The 17,414-nt window shown below is 42.2% G+C and overlaps 1 protein-coding gene and 1 long non-coding RNA gene across 7 annotated transcripts; both read right to left on the bottom strand.

The window, feature by feature from the left end:
• Window positions 1–731: 731 nt before the first annotated feature.
• LOC109756691 (uncharacterized) lies at window positions 732–6,126 on the bottom strand. Its single transcript, XM_040403695.3, has 5 exons — window positions 6,084–6,126; window positions 5,579–5,673; window positions 5,167–5,482; window positions 4,950–5,098; window positions 732–4,867 (listed from the first exon to the last, which is right to left on the bottom strand). Exons 3-5 carry the CDS (start codon window positions 5,378–5,380, stop codon window positions 4,697–4,699), a joined length of 534 nt encoding a protein of 177 aa, XP_040259629.1. The 5' UTR covers window positions 5,381–5,482; window positions 5,579–5,673; window positions 6,084–6,126; the 3' UTR covers window positions 732–4,696.
• A 7,446-nt stretch (window positions 6,127–13,572) lies between these two features.
• Window positions 13,573–17,131, bottom strand: LOC109756692 (uncharacterized). 6 transcript variants are annotated; one of them, XR_012204512.1, is made up of 8 exons: window positions 16,569–17,131; window positions 16,380–16,479; window positions 16,030–16,277; window positions 15,685–15,894; window positions 15,513–15,593; window positions 14,825–15,242; window positions 14,444–14,512; window positions 13,573–13,853 (listed from the first exon to the last, which is right to left on the bottom strand). It is a non-coding gene; the product is annotated as an uncharacterized lncRNA (long non-coding RNA). The 6 variants fall into 6 exon arrangements; XR_012204513.1 differs by lacking the exon at window positions 15,685–15,894 and having other exon boundaries at window positions 14,825–15,245; XR_012204514.1 differs by lacking the exon at window positions 15,685–15,894.
• Window positions 17,132–17,414: the final 283 nt, after the last annotated feature.

Genomic DNA, 17,414 nt, shown 5'->3' with positions numbered 1-17,414 from the left:
CGTAAATTCAAGAAAAGAAGCGTATTGTGACGGTGAACCCGACAAAGTCAATCCGTGCTTTATTATGATATATATATATATATATAATATAATTATGATTATGATTATTATTATTATTATTAGGGATAGGGATTAGGGATAGACTAGCAAAAGAGCCCGTGCGTTGCAACGGGAGAACAAAATCCTCGTATGCACCAAGCGACTCATTCGTGTTGCCACTTCTATCTTCCATCTTCTCCTTCTGATCTTATTGTGGTTTGTGGTTTAATATGCCACTGTCCTTTAATTTCGTCCCCTCTCTTTCGTTTCTCCATCAGAATCTTCACTTCCGATGTTACCGAGGTTTATGATTTATGCCACTGTCCTTTAATTTCGCCCTTCAAATTTTTATACATTGTACATTTGACTACCTAGGAAGATGGATACACCTCAGGAGTTGAAACATAGCTTCCACATATTTGATAATTTCAAAGTCGATAATGACCGTTCGTCCTCAGTGAACATGTATGTCTAAGTTTAGTAGTAACGGAAATGTACCAAATTAAACCATGCAAGTCACACACCATATATAACAATAATATTTCTAAGCGCATCAAGCAAATTACTTTGTTAAACAGAGTAACCACACAGGAAAATATATAAAATCACGAAGATGCACACTATTACAATAATTCTGTTGTGGTGAAATTAATAACAAAAAAATGATTATGGAATTGGGAGGAGATGAGAAAGATAAGAACAGTTTGATATTGTGCATTGTATATTTCACTGATTAAGGAATTACAGGTTCACGATTCAACTCGGAAGGGAGATCACAGTCAGCCAGAACAGCTAAAGCTCTCTAGCGTTGTTACTTCTCAGTCTGCAATAGATTTTTTAGGTACACAAATATACTCAGATGCAGCTTGGTCGTTGGAGCCAGGACAAGCTGTAGCAAAGGCGGACATAGGTGTTTTCTTACAAATTAACGGGCAACATACCGAACATGTATACATCTCTGCTGTGTCGCCACCAGTAGCATCAGCTCTGCAGGTAGAAGCTTATGGACTGCTGTTGGCGGTGAAGATTGCAGCTCAACTACATGTGCAGGATCCGAAGTTTTTGACAGACTCTGCCGTGCTTGCCTCAGCTGTTGTAGAACCTGATGTTACTAAAGCGGGTCCGTGGGCTATCCGGCCAATCTTAGCTGCTATCCAGACCACACCTTCATTTCGTCCATGCAGAATACTCAAAGTGCACAGGAGTCTGAATTTCAAGGCACACCATCAGGCTAGACTTGCTGTCAAAGTGCAAGATAAACCTTTCAGCTCTACTTGCCTACATTCAGATCAAGGTTTAGATACTAATATGGAACGATGTCCTGCCTGCAATGAGCTATCAGCAATGAGTGCTCAGCCACTCAAGCTGCTATTTGCAAAGTGTGCTTAATGCCATATTAATAAAATCCTTCTGTTAAAAAAATCAAACTTAATTAGTGTGCCTAACTTTCAGGTTAGTGTGTGGTTACAAATATTCCAACTACGTAACTGACCCTGAGTATGATACTCTTTGACTTCTCCAGTATAGACTAATTAATAGTACAATAATCTTTGCATGATGCAAATGTATAGAACTCCTTAATACAAAAAGATTAGATAATCCCTATTAATTTACCATGTTAGCACTTACAAAACCTACCCTGTATTGCTTGCCGCTGGCAGCACCAAATATGGACATGCCTGCCGCTCCAGTCGTAATAATATTAGCTGACAGGAGCTTCTATAAGGTAGTCCAGGCAATGCAAGAGAAAAAATTCAAACACAATGGAAGGCATATAACAACTATTAGTTGGACGACATCACATGCCAGTATGTCTCCACCAAGTAGATTGGATTTCTACATCCTGCCGCCGGATCGGTTAAGGGGTGATGATGATTCCAGATATTTTTCTTAATTTCTCTGTTCAAAGTAATTGTAATCTCGAGCACAGATTTACTCAGTGACACAAAACTGACTAAAAGATCATTCCTAGTTTTTTGTTCGTTTACTGACTTAAGTGTAGCATCCATGCATATTTCAGACTTGAATCAAACTGGGAGAAAAATAACTTATTTGTCCATAGGGAGCAAACAGAGAATTAAACACAGACTGACAAACGTTGGACTAATATAAAGTATAGGTAACGCCTAATATAAAATACAAGCAACGCCCAACTTACAGAGATTGGACACCCAGATTAAACAGAAAAAGTGCATACAACTTTAGTAAACGCCCAGGTTACAAAGACTGATTTTGATTTGTAAAAAAAGGGCAAATTTCCAAGCAATATTGAACAACGTGGGCTACTATGAGTACAGGTTAATAGATGTGACGCATTTGGTTAATGGAACCTGACTACTGTTCCCTTTAATTATTTTTACTTAATTAGCTTGGTCAGCTGATAGAACACCTTCCTTTTGTTAGCTATCTAGAAAAAACACTAAAACTACTTGTGAACCCAGTGCATCTCAATCAAGATACAGGTTAATAGATGTGAAACATTTGGTTAATGGAACCTGACTACTGGTCCCTTTTATTTTTGTTACTTGATTAGCTTGAGCAGCTGACATGACACCTTCTTTTTGTTTTTCATGAATTGCAGAAGCTTAATTACTTGAGCTATCTAGAAAAAAACATTAAAACTACTTGAGAATCCAGTGCATCTCTATCAAGATAAATCATACTGTAGGTGTTGACATCTATGATCGTTTCCCCATTCATACTCTGCATTTCTGCAACTCTACTTGAAAAGGGCATGGAGTCAGGAAAGGCTACAATCTTCTGATGGATATTTAATCCAATGGTCAGACTGTGGATACATTAGGGCCGAAGCGCCACAGGATAATTAGTTGCTAATTAAATATGGTCTGAACCTCAATCGACACACTTATTGTTCAAGTTTAAGGACCAACCACAACATACTGTTAAGCTTGCAAAATGGTCTAACATTATGGGACGGAGGGAGTACATGTGTAAATTTTATGAAAGCTAGAAACTCAAAGTCTTTTACACCCTATTGATCTACATCCAACGGGGGAAACAAATTCTCGCACACTCCTAATGACACATATGTGTTGCCATTTCTCCTTTTTCGTGTCCCTTCGTCATGTTAAAAAATAGACACATGGGAACATCAAGGCATGAAGACCACATTAAAAATTATTTTTCTTGTACGAGTAAATTATTAATTAATGTATTTCACTAAACGAAGGTGGAAATTAATAGATTAATTAATTTCTGATCCACAACCTATACAAAATAAGAAACTCTTACAAAGCCTACCTTATAAAGAAATCTGCGTAAAATCTCAACTGAACAACAAATATATAGCAGTTTTAATAGGATGGACGGAAATCAATGGTAAACTGATGCAATTATAAAGAAAGGTCAGGTAACAGCACCAATTGATCAACTGATCAACATGTATTGTTGGTTCTACTTTGTCTTGGAATGGAAGCCATGGCAATAATAATCCCCTCGCGAAAAAGACACCGATTGTCGGTGCAATGCGCATAGTCATTAGTTATTTGAACTGACAATATTTCCCTGTTTACTTTATTAGCAATTGATTCCTGATTGAAGCCATATGTTCAGATAGATAATCCATGCCTTAGGACTGAACCCGTGGCAATAATAATTCCACGAACATATTGTCCTACAGCAAAAAATATTGAGAAGGGATAGAAGCCTGGAATGATTGAACCTAAGAAGAGAAGGTAAACGGTACCTTTGCTATTGGCCAGACAGAGCAGCACAGCTCTAGCAGGTCAATCTCATCCGCGTCGAATTCATCGAGCATGGTGTGTCCGTTATTCCCTAGCAGGGCCGGCCACATGAACGTGTGCCTCTACAATACAAAGCACATCTCTATGCCTTGCCTCCACTGTTTTAAGTTTAACATAGAAGCTATATGCCTGTAGCTCCCCTCCCTTTCCTCCTGCAGTCCAGCATGGAGTGTGTATGCCTTTTCTGTGTCTTCATGAGCCCCTCCGTCAAAGTTATATACGTTGAACAATCCCTTTTGCATCATCTCATCCAAACTAACATTAGCTTCTTTGAATTGCTCGCCGGTGCATAGCTTAGTATCATACTTTGCATTCTTCTAGTCACCCTACTTCAGATGGGCAGATAATGCAACATTGTAAGTAAGTACATCAGGATGCAATACTTGGCCAGTGTGTCCTTACTGCCGTTCCCTGGCTGCGCCGTCCACATGAATGCAGGCACATCCGGATATGCACGATGGTCTTCGCCCTCGGCCACTAACCTGGGTTCAGATGGCTGCACGCTGCTGCAGAAGGGTTGCCCTTCTGGAACTTGGCGGCGGCGAGCCTCGGGTTGACGGCCTTGCTGATGCATCCCCCCTCGGCGTCGTGGAACACGATCGCTAGGCTTGGCAGCAGGAGTGTTGCCATTTTGGAACTCGGCGGCGGCAAGCCTCGGGTTGATCGCCTCGAGGATGCATCCCTCGTCAGCGCCGTGGCAGACTACGCCCAACAGTAGCAGTCAGTCCGCGTGGGCCTCCTGAAGCTCGCAGGCGGCGAGACTTGGGTCAGGTGCGTCGAGGATGGACCGGCGCCGTGGAGGTTTCGCCCAGATTTCTTTTGATTCGATCTTATTATTATGGTGCGACGTGAGGGAGGAAATCAGGGCGGTTAACTTATTTATAGCGTTTCGATCAGTTTCCGAGTTGTAATACAAGCTTCGTCATGAAGGCACTACCTTCTTGTATTCCAATGGTGCCATCTCGTTTAAATAGTGAGGTAACAAATGGACTCTCAAAATATACTTTATTATCATTCTGGAGATGTATTTGGTCCTTTATACAACATATATATGCATTGATCACCTATAATTAAGAATTAAAAAAATACATTACTAATTGATATTAGTGATTAGAAACTCTTTACTGTTTGAGTAAGGGTACTTACATCATCATTTACCCACTCTTTCTCATCTAGCAGGCACATCAATTGATGTTGCAAGACAGAACTTCCATCTATCTGAACCAGCAATTGTTTTCTCAAAGATGATTCTACTGCTATATGAGCACATAGATCATGGTCAGTCAATGTATAGTCTGCAGAAAATCAAATAATTTAAGAATATATTGTATACGAAAGCACACGTGATAAATCAAGCAAATACCTTGTGGGAGATAATCATATGTCTCATCAACTTTGATCTCTTTATGTGAATTTGGTTCCTTAATATCATGCAATGGGAAAACAGGAGATATTGTCGAGCTAGATGGGGATGGAGGTGATGGTAGTGTATCATGATTCATCTGATTATCTGATTCCGGCACAAACGATTCAAAACACTCTGAACCTGGAGAAGATGTTTTCATAGTTGGTGACATAGGTGATGGTTCCAGTACACGTGATTCAGAAATTTTTGCCTTTTTGGAAGGCCGGTTATCAAAATCCTCTGCAATGTCCAGTTCAGCGATGTCATCTATTTTCTGCAGTTAGAAAAAAAAATGTAAACCTCCAACCGTTAGATCAGTTGAAACAGAGGTAGTACACCATAGCTCCCAGTCAGAATATATGAAACGTACAGTCTTCACGTCGGTACATCCAGCATTATTGGTGCAATGTCCGAGAGCTGAACCTCCTTGGCCTCCACCTGAGTTGGATTGGATGCCTTTGGCACCTGCATGTGCATACACATCAGAGACATGAAAACCAGGCCAAATCACTTTTTTATTTATTGCATGAATGGCAGGGCAATTCTGAACATCAAGTGACAGCAGACACTTAATTCTACTAAACCATCATAGAGATGCCACACTTCAGTGTTAACAGAAATAATACAAACAGTGCCATCAACTAAAAAGGCTGTATTCATCATTCTCTCAATTGTTCTGATAAGAACTGAGCTATGTTGCATTGGTGAGCTATGTTCTTCTAACTTTTTTTCCCTGACAGAAGGGAAAACACCCAGCTTCTATTAGGTAAAACAAAGTATTACAAGGTATATATGGAGAAAAGTGTCGCAATAATAGACGCATTGTACATGTACCAGGGCTCACATATGCAAACTAATATGAAGGGGATTCATACCTCTGGTGTAGTTGCCAAAGGCAACATTGGACGGCTCAACGGATGTTCATCACTCATCTTAAGGGCCTGGAAAAAAATCAACTCCAAATCAGAATAAGCTTTTTGCAGACGGACATCAATGTTGACTAAATCATAACTGTGAAAAAAATAGCTGATCATTCTTTTATTCTCTCAAGTGGCACCCGGCACTTAATTCTACTGAAAAATATGCCGTTCAAATTAAGTGAAGCAAGTTCATACAATAATTAGAAGGTTCAGTATAGTTCTCTGTTTCAAATTGTTTTTCTTGTGATGCGGCAAAGAAATTCTCCTACAGTTGCAAAGATCATTATTCATAGTTTAATAGTAATAATGTTCAGGCAGGCACAAATTTAGGAAAAATACCACATGAATCTGAATTGAACCGTACATGATTCACAACTGCATCTAAGTACAAAACCAACAGTGGTCCTCCATCTAAGCAATCCACGAGTACACTTGATCTCAAGATTACTAACTAAAACCAAGTCTCGCAACGGTAAGAGAAGAAGACCATGACCACCAGTATCAAGTGCTGAAGAATCGTATTAGGTGTTTTACAATTACAGATAGTCGAAGAGCAGTGAAGTGGAAGCAAAGAGGCAACCAAAGCTTGATATTCAGCTCATCTCCAGCAACAGCGGCAGCAAGGTGGCGTCAGTGACGGTCACGGTCAGGTCAAGTTTTGACGAACTTCAGGCTCTACCGCGCCGTGGCGTAGCTTCGTGGGGATACATACCTCTCGTGTAGCCACCACAGGACTCGGCGGGCGTTCTTGTTCCTCCGGCGAACTCGGCGCTTGTTCCTCCGGCGAACTCGGCGCTTCTTCCTCCGGCGAACTTGGCGGCCACATTGGATGTTTGTTCAAAAATTGCAATTTGGACAGGATTATGGAGATTATGGTCGAAGGGCAAAACCTGATGGAGATTCCGGCCGAGGACCCTTGCTTCTTATAGCAGCCAATCAAATCCGGGTCGGGCACTACATCAATTTGTGTTGGAGAAGGACACGGCCGGCCTCCAATTTTCCATCCAAATCACGATAGGAGCAGCGGAGGTTGAGAAGGATACCACGGAGGAGGCCAGAGAGGACTGGCGGCCGGAGCCGGCGGCCGGTGTACCATCCTCCATGAACGCCCACGGCGTCCGCCTTCTCCTCCGCCTCGGCTGTAGCCGTGCAGCAAGCCCACGGCGTCCGCCTTCTCCTCCGCCTCGTCTGTAGCCGCACCCATGGCGTCCGCCTTCTCCTCCGCCGCGGCTAGCCGTCCGACGAAGGTGCCGCCCCTCACCTGCTCGTGCTCCGCCGTCGCTGCCGTCGCTGGAAAGGGAGGAAGGCGCCGCCCCTCACGTGCTCGTGCTCCGCCGTCGCTGCCGTCGCTGGAAAGGGAGGAGTTTTGAACGGCGAAGAAAGCCGCGAGATGGGATTGGGAGGCAGGAGATGAAATTGGGTTTTTACGTAATTATTAGTACCACCTTGTTTATATTACGATTACGATTTTGTCCATACAAATTGTAAAAGCGTATTATGACATGAGAAGAAAGCGTATTGTGACGGTGAACCCGACAAAGTCGATCCGTGCTTTATTATTAGGGAGAGATAGCAAATATGCCCGTGCGTTGCAACGGGAGATAAAAAAATAGCACATTGTGTCCACTGGATCACAATATGTTCCCCTAGCACACGCCAACATACAACATCAATTGGCATCTCGACAAATCATGACAAAGCGAACCGAACAGACCACGCAACACAACAAAGAGGGGAGCCAATATGCAAAAGAGAAAACACATGAAACCAATGGCAAGCAACTAAAAGTACTTTCATGATTTAGAATAATTATATGGAAAAACATCATACACGAAATCAAAGAAAAATGAATTATCTTTGACTCTATTGGAATTAATAGAAAAAAGAATGTACCACTGCAATAACACACTCCAAGGCAAGTAACAACATTTAACATACTTATTTCTCCTTAGTACTTGTACTGCTCAAGAAAGAACTCTTTCAAAGACAAAACATGCCACTTTAGTACCAAGATTTGTGCTCAAAGAGGCAAGCATTCAATTGCAAAGACGCAACATGGATAAATACCTTCACTCTTCCAAGTAGTTCATCATATCTCCGATGTCCTCGCAAAAATCCTTTTCTACAGTTGAAAGGACCCCTTATTACAGTGTTCAATCTCATTAACTGCTGAATTATACAAATAACATGTAAGGTTTATCTCTCCTGATTAAAGCATTGACAATAAAATCTGGAATATCTCCTTATTTGCAAGAATCTAATGCAACTTCAAGCATGTCCAATACACTCGTAATACTAAATCCATTTTTCTCCTTCTGACTCAAAGATTAAGAAGTATAAGATAGCATGAGGCTGAAGGAATCAAACACGACATTGCACCGTTGCACGATAAAAATATACATTGATTGCGGAGGTGGCCAGCTTGTAAATACATCTGGATAATCAGACGAACAGTCAACTCACGGCCTTGTTATCATCCAGCAAGAGCAGCAACGATTCGCCTAATTCGCCTTGGCCGCGCATGTGAGAATCTGCAAGTATGGGTTGAGAAGGAGCAACATCAATCAGCAAGAGCCAGCATGAACAAATTCACTGCAATCTCACATGCCTGTATAAACAGATCCGACTTGAACTTGAGGACAATTTTTTAAAAACCACAAAATCTGGTGTTAGTATTGCTGAAAAACACATGCACGTACACGAAGGTTGCTCCTTGATTGATTCCTATGGCTGGATGTACATGAAAAAAAGACAACGATACTTGCCGAAGAACAACACAGGTACATAGAAAACCCAGATCCGACGAATGCGATCCGACGAATGCGGCTGGACGTGGGTGAAGACAATTTGGTTCTGTATCTTCAGACCAAGCAACTCTGTGTTCTTATCTCTCTGGCTCTCTGCCCAAATCTCTCGGCGTGGAGCCGTGGACTTTGGTAAAGCAGCAGCACCACACACGCACGCGCTGAGGCTGCTCGAGCTTATCCTCTTCACCTCGCCACCCTGTTCCAGGGCCTCCGTACACACAACCCCGCCACCCTCACCCCTGGCCAGCGTTGTCTAGCTTTGCTCCACACGGCCGCCGCGCAGCCGTCGGCCGGAGGGACTGAGGCACTGTCCTAGGTGCCGTGGTAGCCAACTTCGTGGTGGGCTCGGTGGAGCGCGGGCGGTCTAGTTGGGCACGGCGAGCGGCACCGTGGGGGCTGAGCGAGAAGTACGACGAGAAAGTACCGCTGAGGGGATCAATCAAGGACGCCCATGCAACTGCCGCTCCATCCGCTAACGCAACTACTGATGCGGCCGTGCACAGCCGTGGCTACCATCCGATCTCGCAAACGCTCGAGCCATTGCAGCCGCCGCTCGGGCTGTCATCCTCGTTAGCTTGGGCGGACCGTCGCGAAGACGGAGGCAGCGGCGAGCGGATGGGTGGAGGGGTGACGGCGAGCTGTAGCGGGGGCGGTAGTGGATCCGCAGCGGCGAGCAGGGGCGGCGTCGGGCTGTAGCGGAGACAGCGGCAGCGCGGGCTGTAGCGGCGGCCCCGGATCCGCTCGTGAGAAGGAGAGGAAAACAACAACGCAGCGGGGATATATAGATAGATTAGTACCACCTTGGATATAGAAAATAAATATAGACGTGTTGAAGAAAAAAAAACTAAAAGCGTAAATTCATGGGAAGAAGCGTATTGTGACGGTGAACCCAACAAAGTCAATCCGTGCTTTATTATTATAGGGAAAGACTAGCAAAAATGCCCGTGCGTTGCAACGGGAGAATGCAAGGTGCGAGAATCAAGCTAGTGGCATAAATATTGTATTGGTGCAAATACTTATCATGTATTTTTTTACCATTAAATCACTATTCTTTCTTAATTACAATATACCATGAATAATATTTGCTCTCCTCCGTAGCTCAGAAATAGATGGTTCAAATTAGCGATTTAGTTTGGGAAATCAGCCAAATAAGTTAATAGTACTCCCTCTGTTTCCTTACGTTTTGGTGGTTCAAATTAAACTACCAAAACGTCATATATTTAACAATGGAGGGAGTACTTCTGAAATTATGTATAGAAAAAATTGCGCCCTTGTTGACATGTTTGTTACCACAAATTATTTTACAATGTAAGATTATACAAACAACAATATATGTCCCAGCCTTTTTCCAACACATGACAGAGTAGAGGCCATGTACACATTGTTAAAGAATGAGAATATCAGACTTATATATGGTTGGATGGATTGTACCTACAAAAATTCCCTACAAATAAACATATCTTCTTTGCTGAATGTAACTTCACCAATCAAACCTGAAGAATCCCAGAAAAAATCAATCATAGACTTCACATGGAATCAAACTTTTTTTTTCGAAACGGAGGCATAAGATTTCCCTCATCTATTAAATAAGGAGAGAATAGAGTTAGAGTTTTACAGGACACCCCATACAAGCGACATGACAATTACTCACACAAAATGATAGTCCCTAGTTTCTTTGCGCCTGCAGTAATCCATAACTTTGCCTCTCCAATGATGGTTTGGAGGAGAATAGGTGGTGGCGCTAATTTTTGCCGAAATACCCTAGCATCTCGCTCGTTCCAAATGGTCCAAGAGGTGAGCATGATGAGAGAGGTCATGGCATGCCAATTCGGGTTTCGGTCATCGGTTCGCTTGACCCACCACTTCTTGACGGAGTCATCAAGATGCCATTCGGTAATGTTGACGTGAGGTAGCCCAAGCTTCTCGATGATAGATCTCCAAAGCCTAAGTGTGACACGACACTTGAAGAAGAGGTGTGGCCCCGTTTCTTGCTCTCTCTTGCATAGTGGACAAAGACCACAATTGACCCAACCACGCTTCTCCAATCGATCGACAGATGAATTGGTGCCTAAAACTGCTAGAACAAACATGTTCAACTGAATTGTTTTCGGCACTGGATCAACTCATAATCTTACTTATACATTAAAATGTATGATGCTTATAAACCGAGATAATTTTTTAGAGCAGCTAAAAAATAATGTACAGGGACTGCCCGTAGCATAATTGATGGTTACATGAAACATCTAAAATTTTAAGAATCAAACATGATCCAAGGAAGTGACACACATCTGCAAGTATCTAATAATAAAATCCATATGAAAGATAACCTCCACTGATTGAAAAATTGTGAGTTCCACTCCTTTGCTTCAATAGCAACGGCCACTTAGTCCAGCACATCCCCATTGTCATAGATCAGTAGAAGGCAAAAATGGATACACATCTATATGGGCCTACTCCTATCATAGTTTATACATAGCAACAAACTGAGATTACATATGGCTACATAATAAGATTCCTTTGCATCATAGTGTTCTTACTTTGAAATATGGTAGCACCAAATTGGAAGATTTTAATTTGTTAGTTTTGGCACAACGGAAAATTCAATGCATATACCTACTCAACACCAGGATCAAGCAGCAGCACGATTGAGTGAAACTAACAAATTTCAGTCACTGTCTGCTGAATTTTTTTAGCCATAAGAGTAAGGAAAGCATCTGAATAGATCTCAGTATTCAAAATTAAAATTAACAGACCTACAACATGCATGTTTATGTATAACATGTCTGCAAGCAGTATCTTTTTTGAGGATTACATCAAGACTTAGGCCGACGTCAAGGCTGCATTGTTTTCCTTCCAGAGCTGATCATGGAGTTGGTCCGGGACACCATACGCAACCACAAGGTCTCCATGAGCTTTAGCATCATTGGCTAGTTCATGAGCCAGCCCATTGTTTGTCCCTCTTGACAGTTCTGATGTGATAATGCCTAAAAATTACTCAGCGCAGATTTAATATCAACAATAATTGGGTAGGACAATGATCTGCTTACAGAATCAGCCCCTAGCTCATTTCCCCACTGCATAGTCGATCTCCACCACCAAGGAGCCTCGGAATACGTTATACAATTCCTTCAGTCCAACTGTAATAGCGCTGGCTTCGGCCTCCTTGACAATTATTCATGCATCCAGAAATGCAAACACGCCACCAAGCTCTAGCACCTTCGCCTCCGACATGGCAATCAAGCATACTCGGAGCCCATGCAATGGGCCCCACGATGATCTTGCACCCTTGCGGCTCAACCGACGATGTCGTCGGCGGGTCAAGGCAGCGGCAGAGCAGGCGTGACACAGATGCCACGAGCTGCTTGGCCGCCTTTCCTCAAAATTCAACACAACAACAAAGAGAACTTGGCTAGAGATTGCACTTGAACACTTAGTTGCAATAGAAATGATTAAAACTTTCAAGAATACAAATTTGGCTGTCCGTTACAGTGGGAGATGCAGTGTATACGACGGCGAAAACAGGCAAGGAAAAAAACAGGAAATGGTTAAATGTGCTTTTACATTCTGACAGCATCCTTTTGCCCTGCATCACATATAGTAATGATGTCACAAGCATGCTCTTGACGAGAACGATTCACATGTGCTGGCGACCTGTAGAGGATGGAGAAAAGAAGGACAGAAGAGGGAGGCTTGTATCTATCAAGCATAAATATTTACTGAATAAAATCGATCTGATCCGTACCAACTTGAGCAGGATTGTCGAATAGCTTCCTCTTATATAGCATCTACATCAGAAAATCCGGCACACCAAATATATACATATGTTCAGAGATGACACAGATATCATTCTGACAATGTAAACCGTAATAAGTTACAACCTCCATTACACATGTAATTTTATCAAATTGACAAGGCAAGTTATAGGAATCGTAGCCTCAAAAATGGTATGTTCCTGTTTGAGATCTTTTATAGAATCAATAAGGTATAACGACATTAGGGATGAAGCATCAAAGATCAATTAATAAAATCAGGGATTAGGGAATCATACTTACCTTGTTAAGAATGATACTGATGGAATTAGTGAAGGGATGTGTGGTACGCAGGCCAATGGACCCGTGCATCCTTGATGCACACATGTACGTACACGAAGGTTGCTGGGTTGATACTTGAAAGGAGATCGATTCATCTGTCAGCCGGACATACACGAACACGATTTTGTTTTGTATCTTTCGGGAAAGGCATCCTTTCTTGACTATGTATCCATTACTAAATGAAAGTTATTTTCAGATTTTTTAACTTGGAAGATCAATAATTAGCCTCGATCCATATCGAGTATGTAGCAGTCCCCTGTTTTCCTTGAAAAAGCAAGATTGCGATTGCACATTTTTTATACTCAAATAGTCAAATTAATACATTTTGTTAAGAAAAAAATCCTTTAGGTGTGCCTTTTGTTTCTCGAGGGTCCACTGGTTCTGTAGTATTTGTGTCTAATTTTTTCTAGAATTCATTTTTTACTTTTTGTGTGGTGTATACAGTCAAACTAACTAACATATGCGTTCAATAGTGATTAGAAGGCACTTTCAGTCAGTTAGATGGATAAAGATCAAGCTTGGCACCACAAAAATTGAGAGGAGAACTGAATATGAATTATCCTCCATTAATCATTCATATGATCCTTAGATCATCGATCTACCAGTACTGGCAGTACATGAGTCTAAACAACATACATCTTGTGTGAGGCAAAATAAAATAAGTTTCATGAGTATCTTATGGCCATACCTGACACATAACATTATCTCACCAAATTTATCAAATCCATGGGAAGCACATTTGAAGAATAACAGGTTGAGGAAAATAAGTGCCAAACCAAATTCTTCTGAGATACTCAATTTCATGAAGACAGCACTCCCACTCCTCCCTATATTTGCAGCAAGCAGTTCATGAGAAAATCAACATGCAGTAAATGAGAGGTAGTTGAAGAAATATATCAATAACTTGCGCTGAATATAGCTATCTGCCTCAAGTACCCTGATCGCAGTGGACCGGCATTGAAAATTCGCGCGATAGGTGAGGAAGAAAGGATGTGGCATCCACGTGTAGTGGGTCATCGACGGCTAAATCTCTACTATGAAATTTAAAAAGAAAACTAATATGTGATTGTGTTATTTCTAGTTCAGTCCATAAACTAATTTGGGTTTAATCTATCAAACTAAACCAATGATTAATTTTATGAAACAAATTCAGATAGAAGACGTTACATCTCAGCAATTTGGGGTTTAATATATCAACAGAATAAATGCTTTGTCCTCCAAATTTATATGTAGTAAGAGAATACCTATTGGATAAAAGAATAGAAGGAGAAATAATCAACAGTGATGGTGACCAGTAACATAAGGAGCGTAGGGATGTCCATGTGAAGAACGGTGCAAACATGGTGATAACTGCATTGCCATTATCGCCAAGCAAAAGCAACTGGGGCAACAACCCATATTATAAACCCAAATATACCTGTGTGTTCCAATGGGAGAAGGGAAAAAAAATCCTCATACGCACCATCCCCACAATCATGCTCACCATCTGAAGTATATCAAATATAATCAAGAAGTAGACATTAATTAATGCTAACAGACAGAACAAAGTAGATCGCTATGCATGATACACATGATATCCGGTTGTATATATACAACCCCCAAATTTGAAATGTTAAAATGATTTTGAAACTCAAACAGTTTGACCATTGATCATATCAACTAATCCGCACAAAGAGTTTTACAGAAAGGCAATTAGCTATCACAAGAAAATTTGAAGGGCAAATCTCTGAAAAGAAAATACATTAAACAGTACATCAAGAATATGATTATGAAATAAAAAAACTTCCGTACTATATACCTTATCAAATCAGGTGACAAAGGAACCCCTCCATATTAATATATTTTATTATACACCAAGATCTCCTAGCTCTGTAGCAACTAACTGCAGTTTTGCTTCAATGCATGAATAGAAAAATTATGTTGAAATACTACTAACCATAAAATAGCATGATATATGTTGGCATATAGAAACTACAAAAGTAAGTTAACACATCACACAATAGTACGAGTAAGCTCAGCAGGTCTCAACTCTCAGCATGCAAGCCGTAGCATCGGAGTTGTTACCGAGTGAATTTCTCCTTCCCGCACATAGACATTGTCACATACCTCTTTGAATAGATACTTAATATGAGAATCTTGTGAAATTATTTTCCTCACGTGTTAGGATGGTGCAATGTTACGGTAACAGAGCTAACGACCCGTGTGGTAGATTTAGCCTGCTGATCATAATATATTTTGATATATAAGTAAGAATAGTGCTAAACTGCTCATATCTATCTGTTGTAACCAAAAGTCTACAAATGATGAATCAACATGTAAGTCTAGCATTGTTTCGATCATTATTAGTTTAACACTGAATAATATTAAATATATACAGAAAATTTAGCAACACAAAATTAGTTTCCTACATATACATGGGATGACATTTAGGTGGATAGTGAAATAACTATACAGAAAGGAGGAAACTTTATAGCAGCTCCGCATACTTATTGAGTAATCCTCTATCATCTGCCCTTTACATCGTCGTCCTTTTTCTCAACACTTCATCTCCCTGCCATGCGCTACGTCTGCACCAAACATGAGCAGCCACATTATGAGATGGATTCAGAATAGCTTACCATTGCAGCAAGAAAACATTTTCTTGCATGAGGAAAAGACCTTGATTTTATTTAAGTCGTACAGTGAGCAGTCAAGTAACATGCACTATAGCAGATCCTGTTCTGCCCCAACCAGGCAAGTCTCTTCAAGTACTAATGATGAATGTTCTTCTTTATTCCCCATCCAAATACCAAAATGGCAAATTGTTTAGGAGAATAACACTGTCAGTTGGAGAAGGTTGTTCTTCGCTTATTGGTCATCGGGACCAAACTTTTACACAGAAAACACATGAAACAGAAGATATACTGTACTAAGGTGAATGCATCAATCATGAGACAAACTAAAAAATTCATACACACACACACAAATTATGGTGCTGATACTGAGACGTTAGTGTGCGCCTACCTTAAATTGCATGTATCTTCCTAAGTTCGTATTCGTTTCTTCAGTTCAAGGGATCCTACTGCTCGAGTGTCAGTGTGTCCATCCCGATTGAATGCCTCATCTCAATTTGTGGTGATTCTATCAGTCCCGGAGTAACTTGCCGCGCCTTGGTTGTCGAACACAGCAAAGAGGTGCACCAAAAGGCAGAGCGTGTCGTCATTGAGCCCCAGCCCGTCAAGGTCGCGGCGGCATATTGATGTCAGGAAGATCTACGTGTTATTTGAGGCATAAACTGGGTTACAGACTGCAAGAATTCTTTCCAATCGAATCAGCCACATCCATCTCGAACAAATTAAGTAAGAAATAATAACCTGAAACTATGAGTGCTCAACACCTGCTGCAGCTCCAATGGTAATCCCCTCCTAGCACCAGCAGATCGAGCTACTGGACGCAAGCGTGTGTCAAGGTTTCCTAGTTAATTTGGTCAACTGCTCAATTTCAAAAGGGGATTTGGCTTTACAAGGAGTAGCTGGGTGACTTTCAGGTGTGCAGCACAGTACCTTGTTCGTGCTTGGGGCTCGGGGAGGAGGCCGGCAGGAGCTTCGGGAGGGCGCCGGCAGCAGGAACTTGGGGAGGCCGGCAGCCCGAGGTGAGGTCGAATTAAATTTCCGCCTCCACAGACATCCGCGTGCACCAGAGGCCACCGTTGCTGCAGACCTTCCCGGGACAGGCGGCCGTGTGACCGTGTCCAGGAGCTCTGCCTCGTCGTCATCCTCCTCCTCCCTGAAGTAATCGAGCCGGGATGCACGGAATTGTTGGAAGAGAGCAGGTGTGTGGCGGGCCTGCGAGACTCGGGGGTCGGGCGTTGAGGCGACGCAAGGCCGGCGGCGGCGACCAGGGCGGCGCGCGAGGCGGTGGTGGCGGCACGCAGCGGAGCGGCAGGTGGTGGCGGCGCGCTGGAAGTTGAGATAAGTACCTGCTCGCCGGCCCGCAACGACTCCGTCTTCTGCTCATCCTCCGGCGCGCTGGAAGTTGAGATAAGTTGAGGAAGCGGCGAGGGATGTGGAGCTCGACTGGGTCACGGTCAAAACACCGTAGTATGAAGGAAAAATCAATCGTTTCCGAATTTGAGTCTCTGATTGTTTTATTTTTTGATAGTCCAGCCGCTGATTCGTTGCAAGTAGAAAAACGGGCCCAGCAGGGAAGGGAGCCGGTGCGATCGTTCGACGCACGCGACGTGATTTCATTCGTACCACCTCGTGTATATTATTTTTTTCCATGCAAATTGTAAAAGCGTATTATGACATGAGAAGAAAGCGTATTGTGACGGTGAACCTGACAAAGTCAATCCGTGCTTTATTATTAGAGAAAGAGGGAAAGACTAGCAAAAGTATCCGTGCGTTGCA

This window comes from Aegilops tauschii, chromosome 3, assembly GCF_002575655.3.
Source record: "Aegilops tauschii subsp. strangulata cultivar AL8/78 chromosome 3, Aet v6.0, whole genome shotgun sequence".
Taxonomy (NCBI): domain Eukaryota; kingdom Viridiplantae; phylum Streptophyta; class Magnoliopsida; order Poales; family Poaceae; genus Aegilops; species Aegilops tauschii.
The sequence above is the reverse complement of the archived record's forward strand: the minus strand, read 5'-3'. Positions and strand labels throughout refer to the sequence as shown.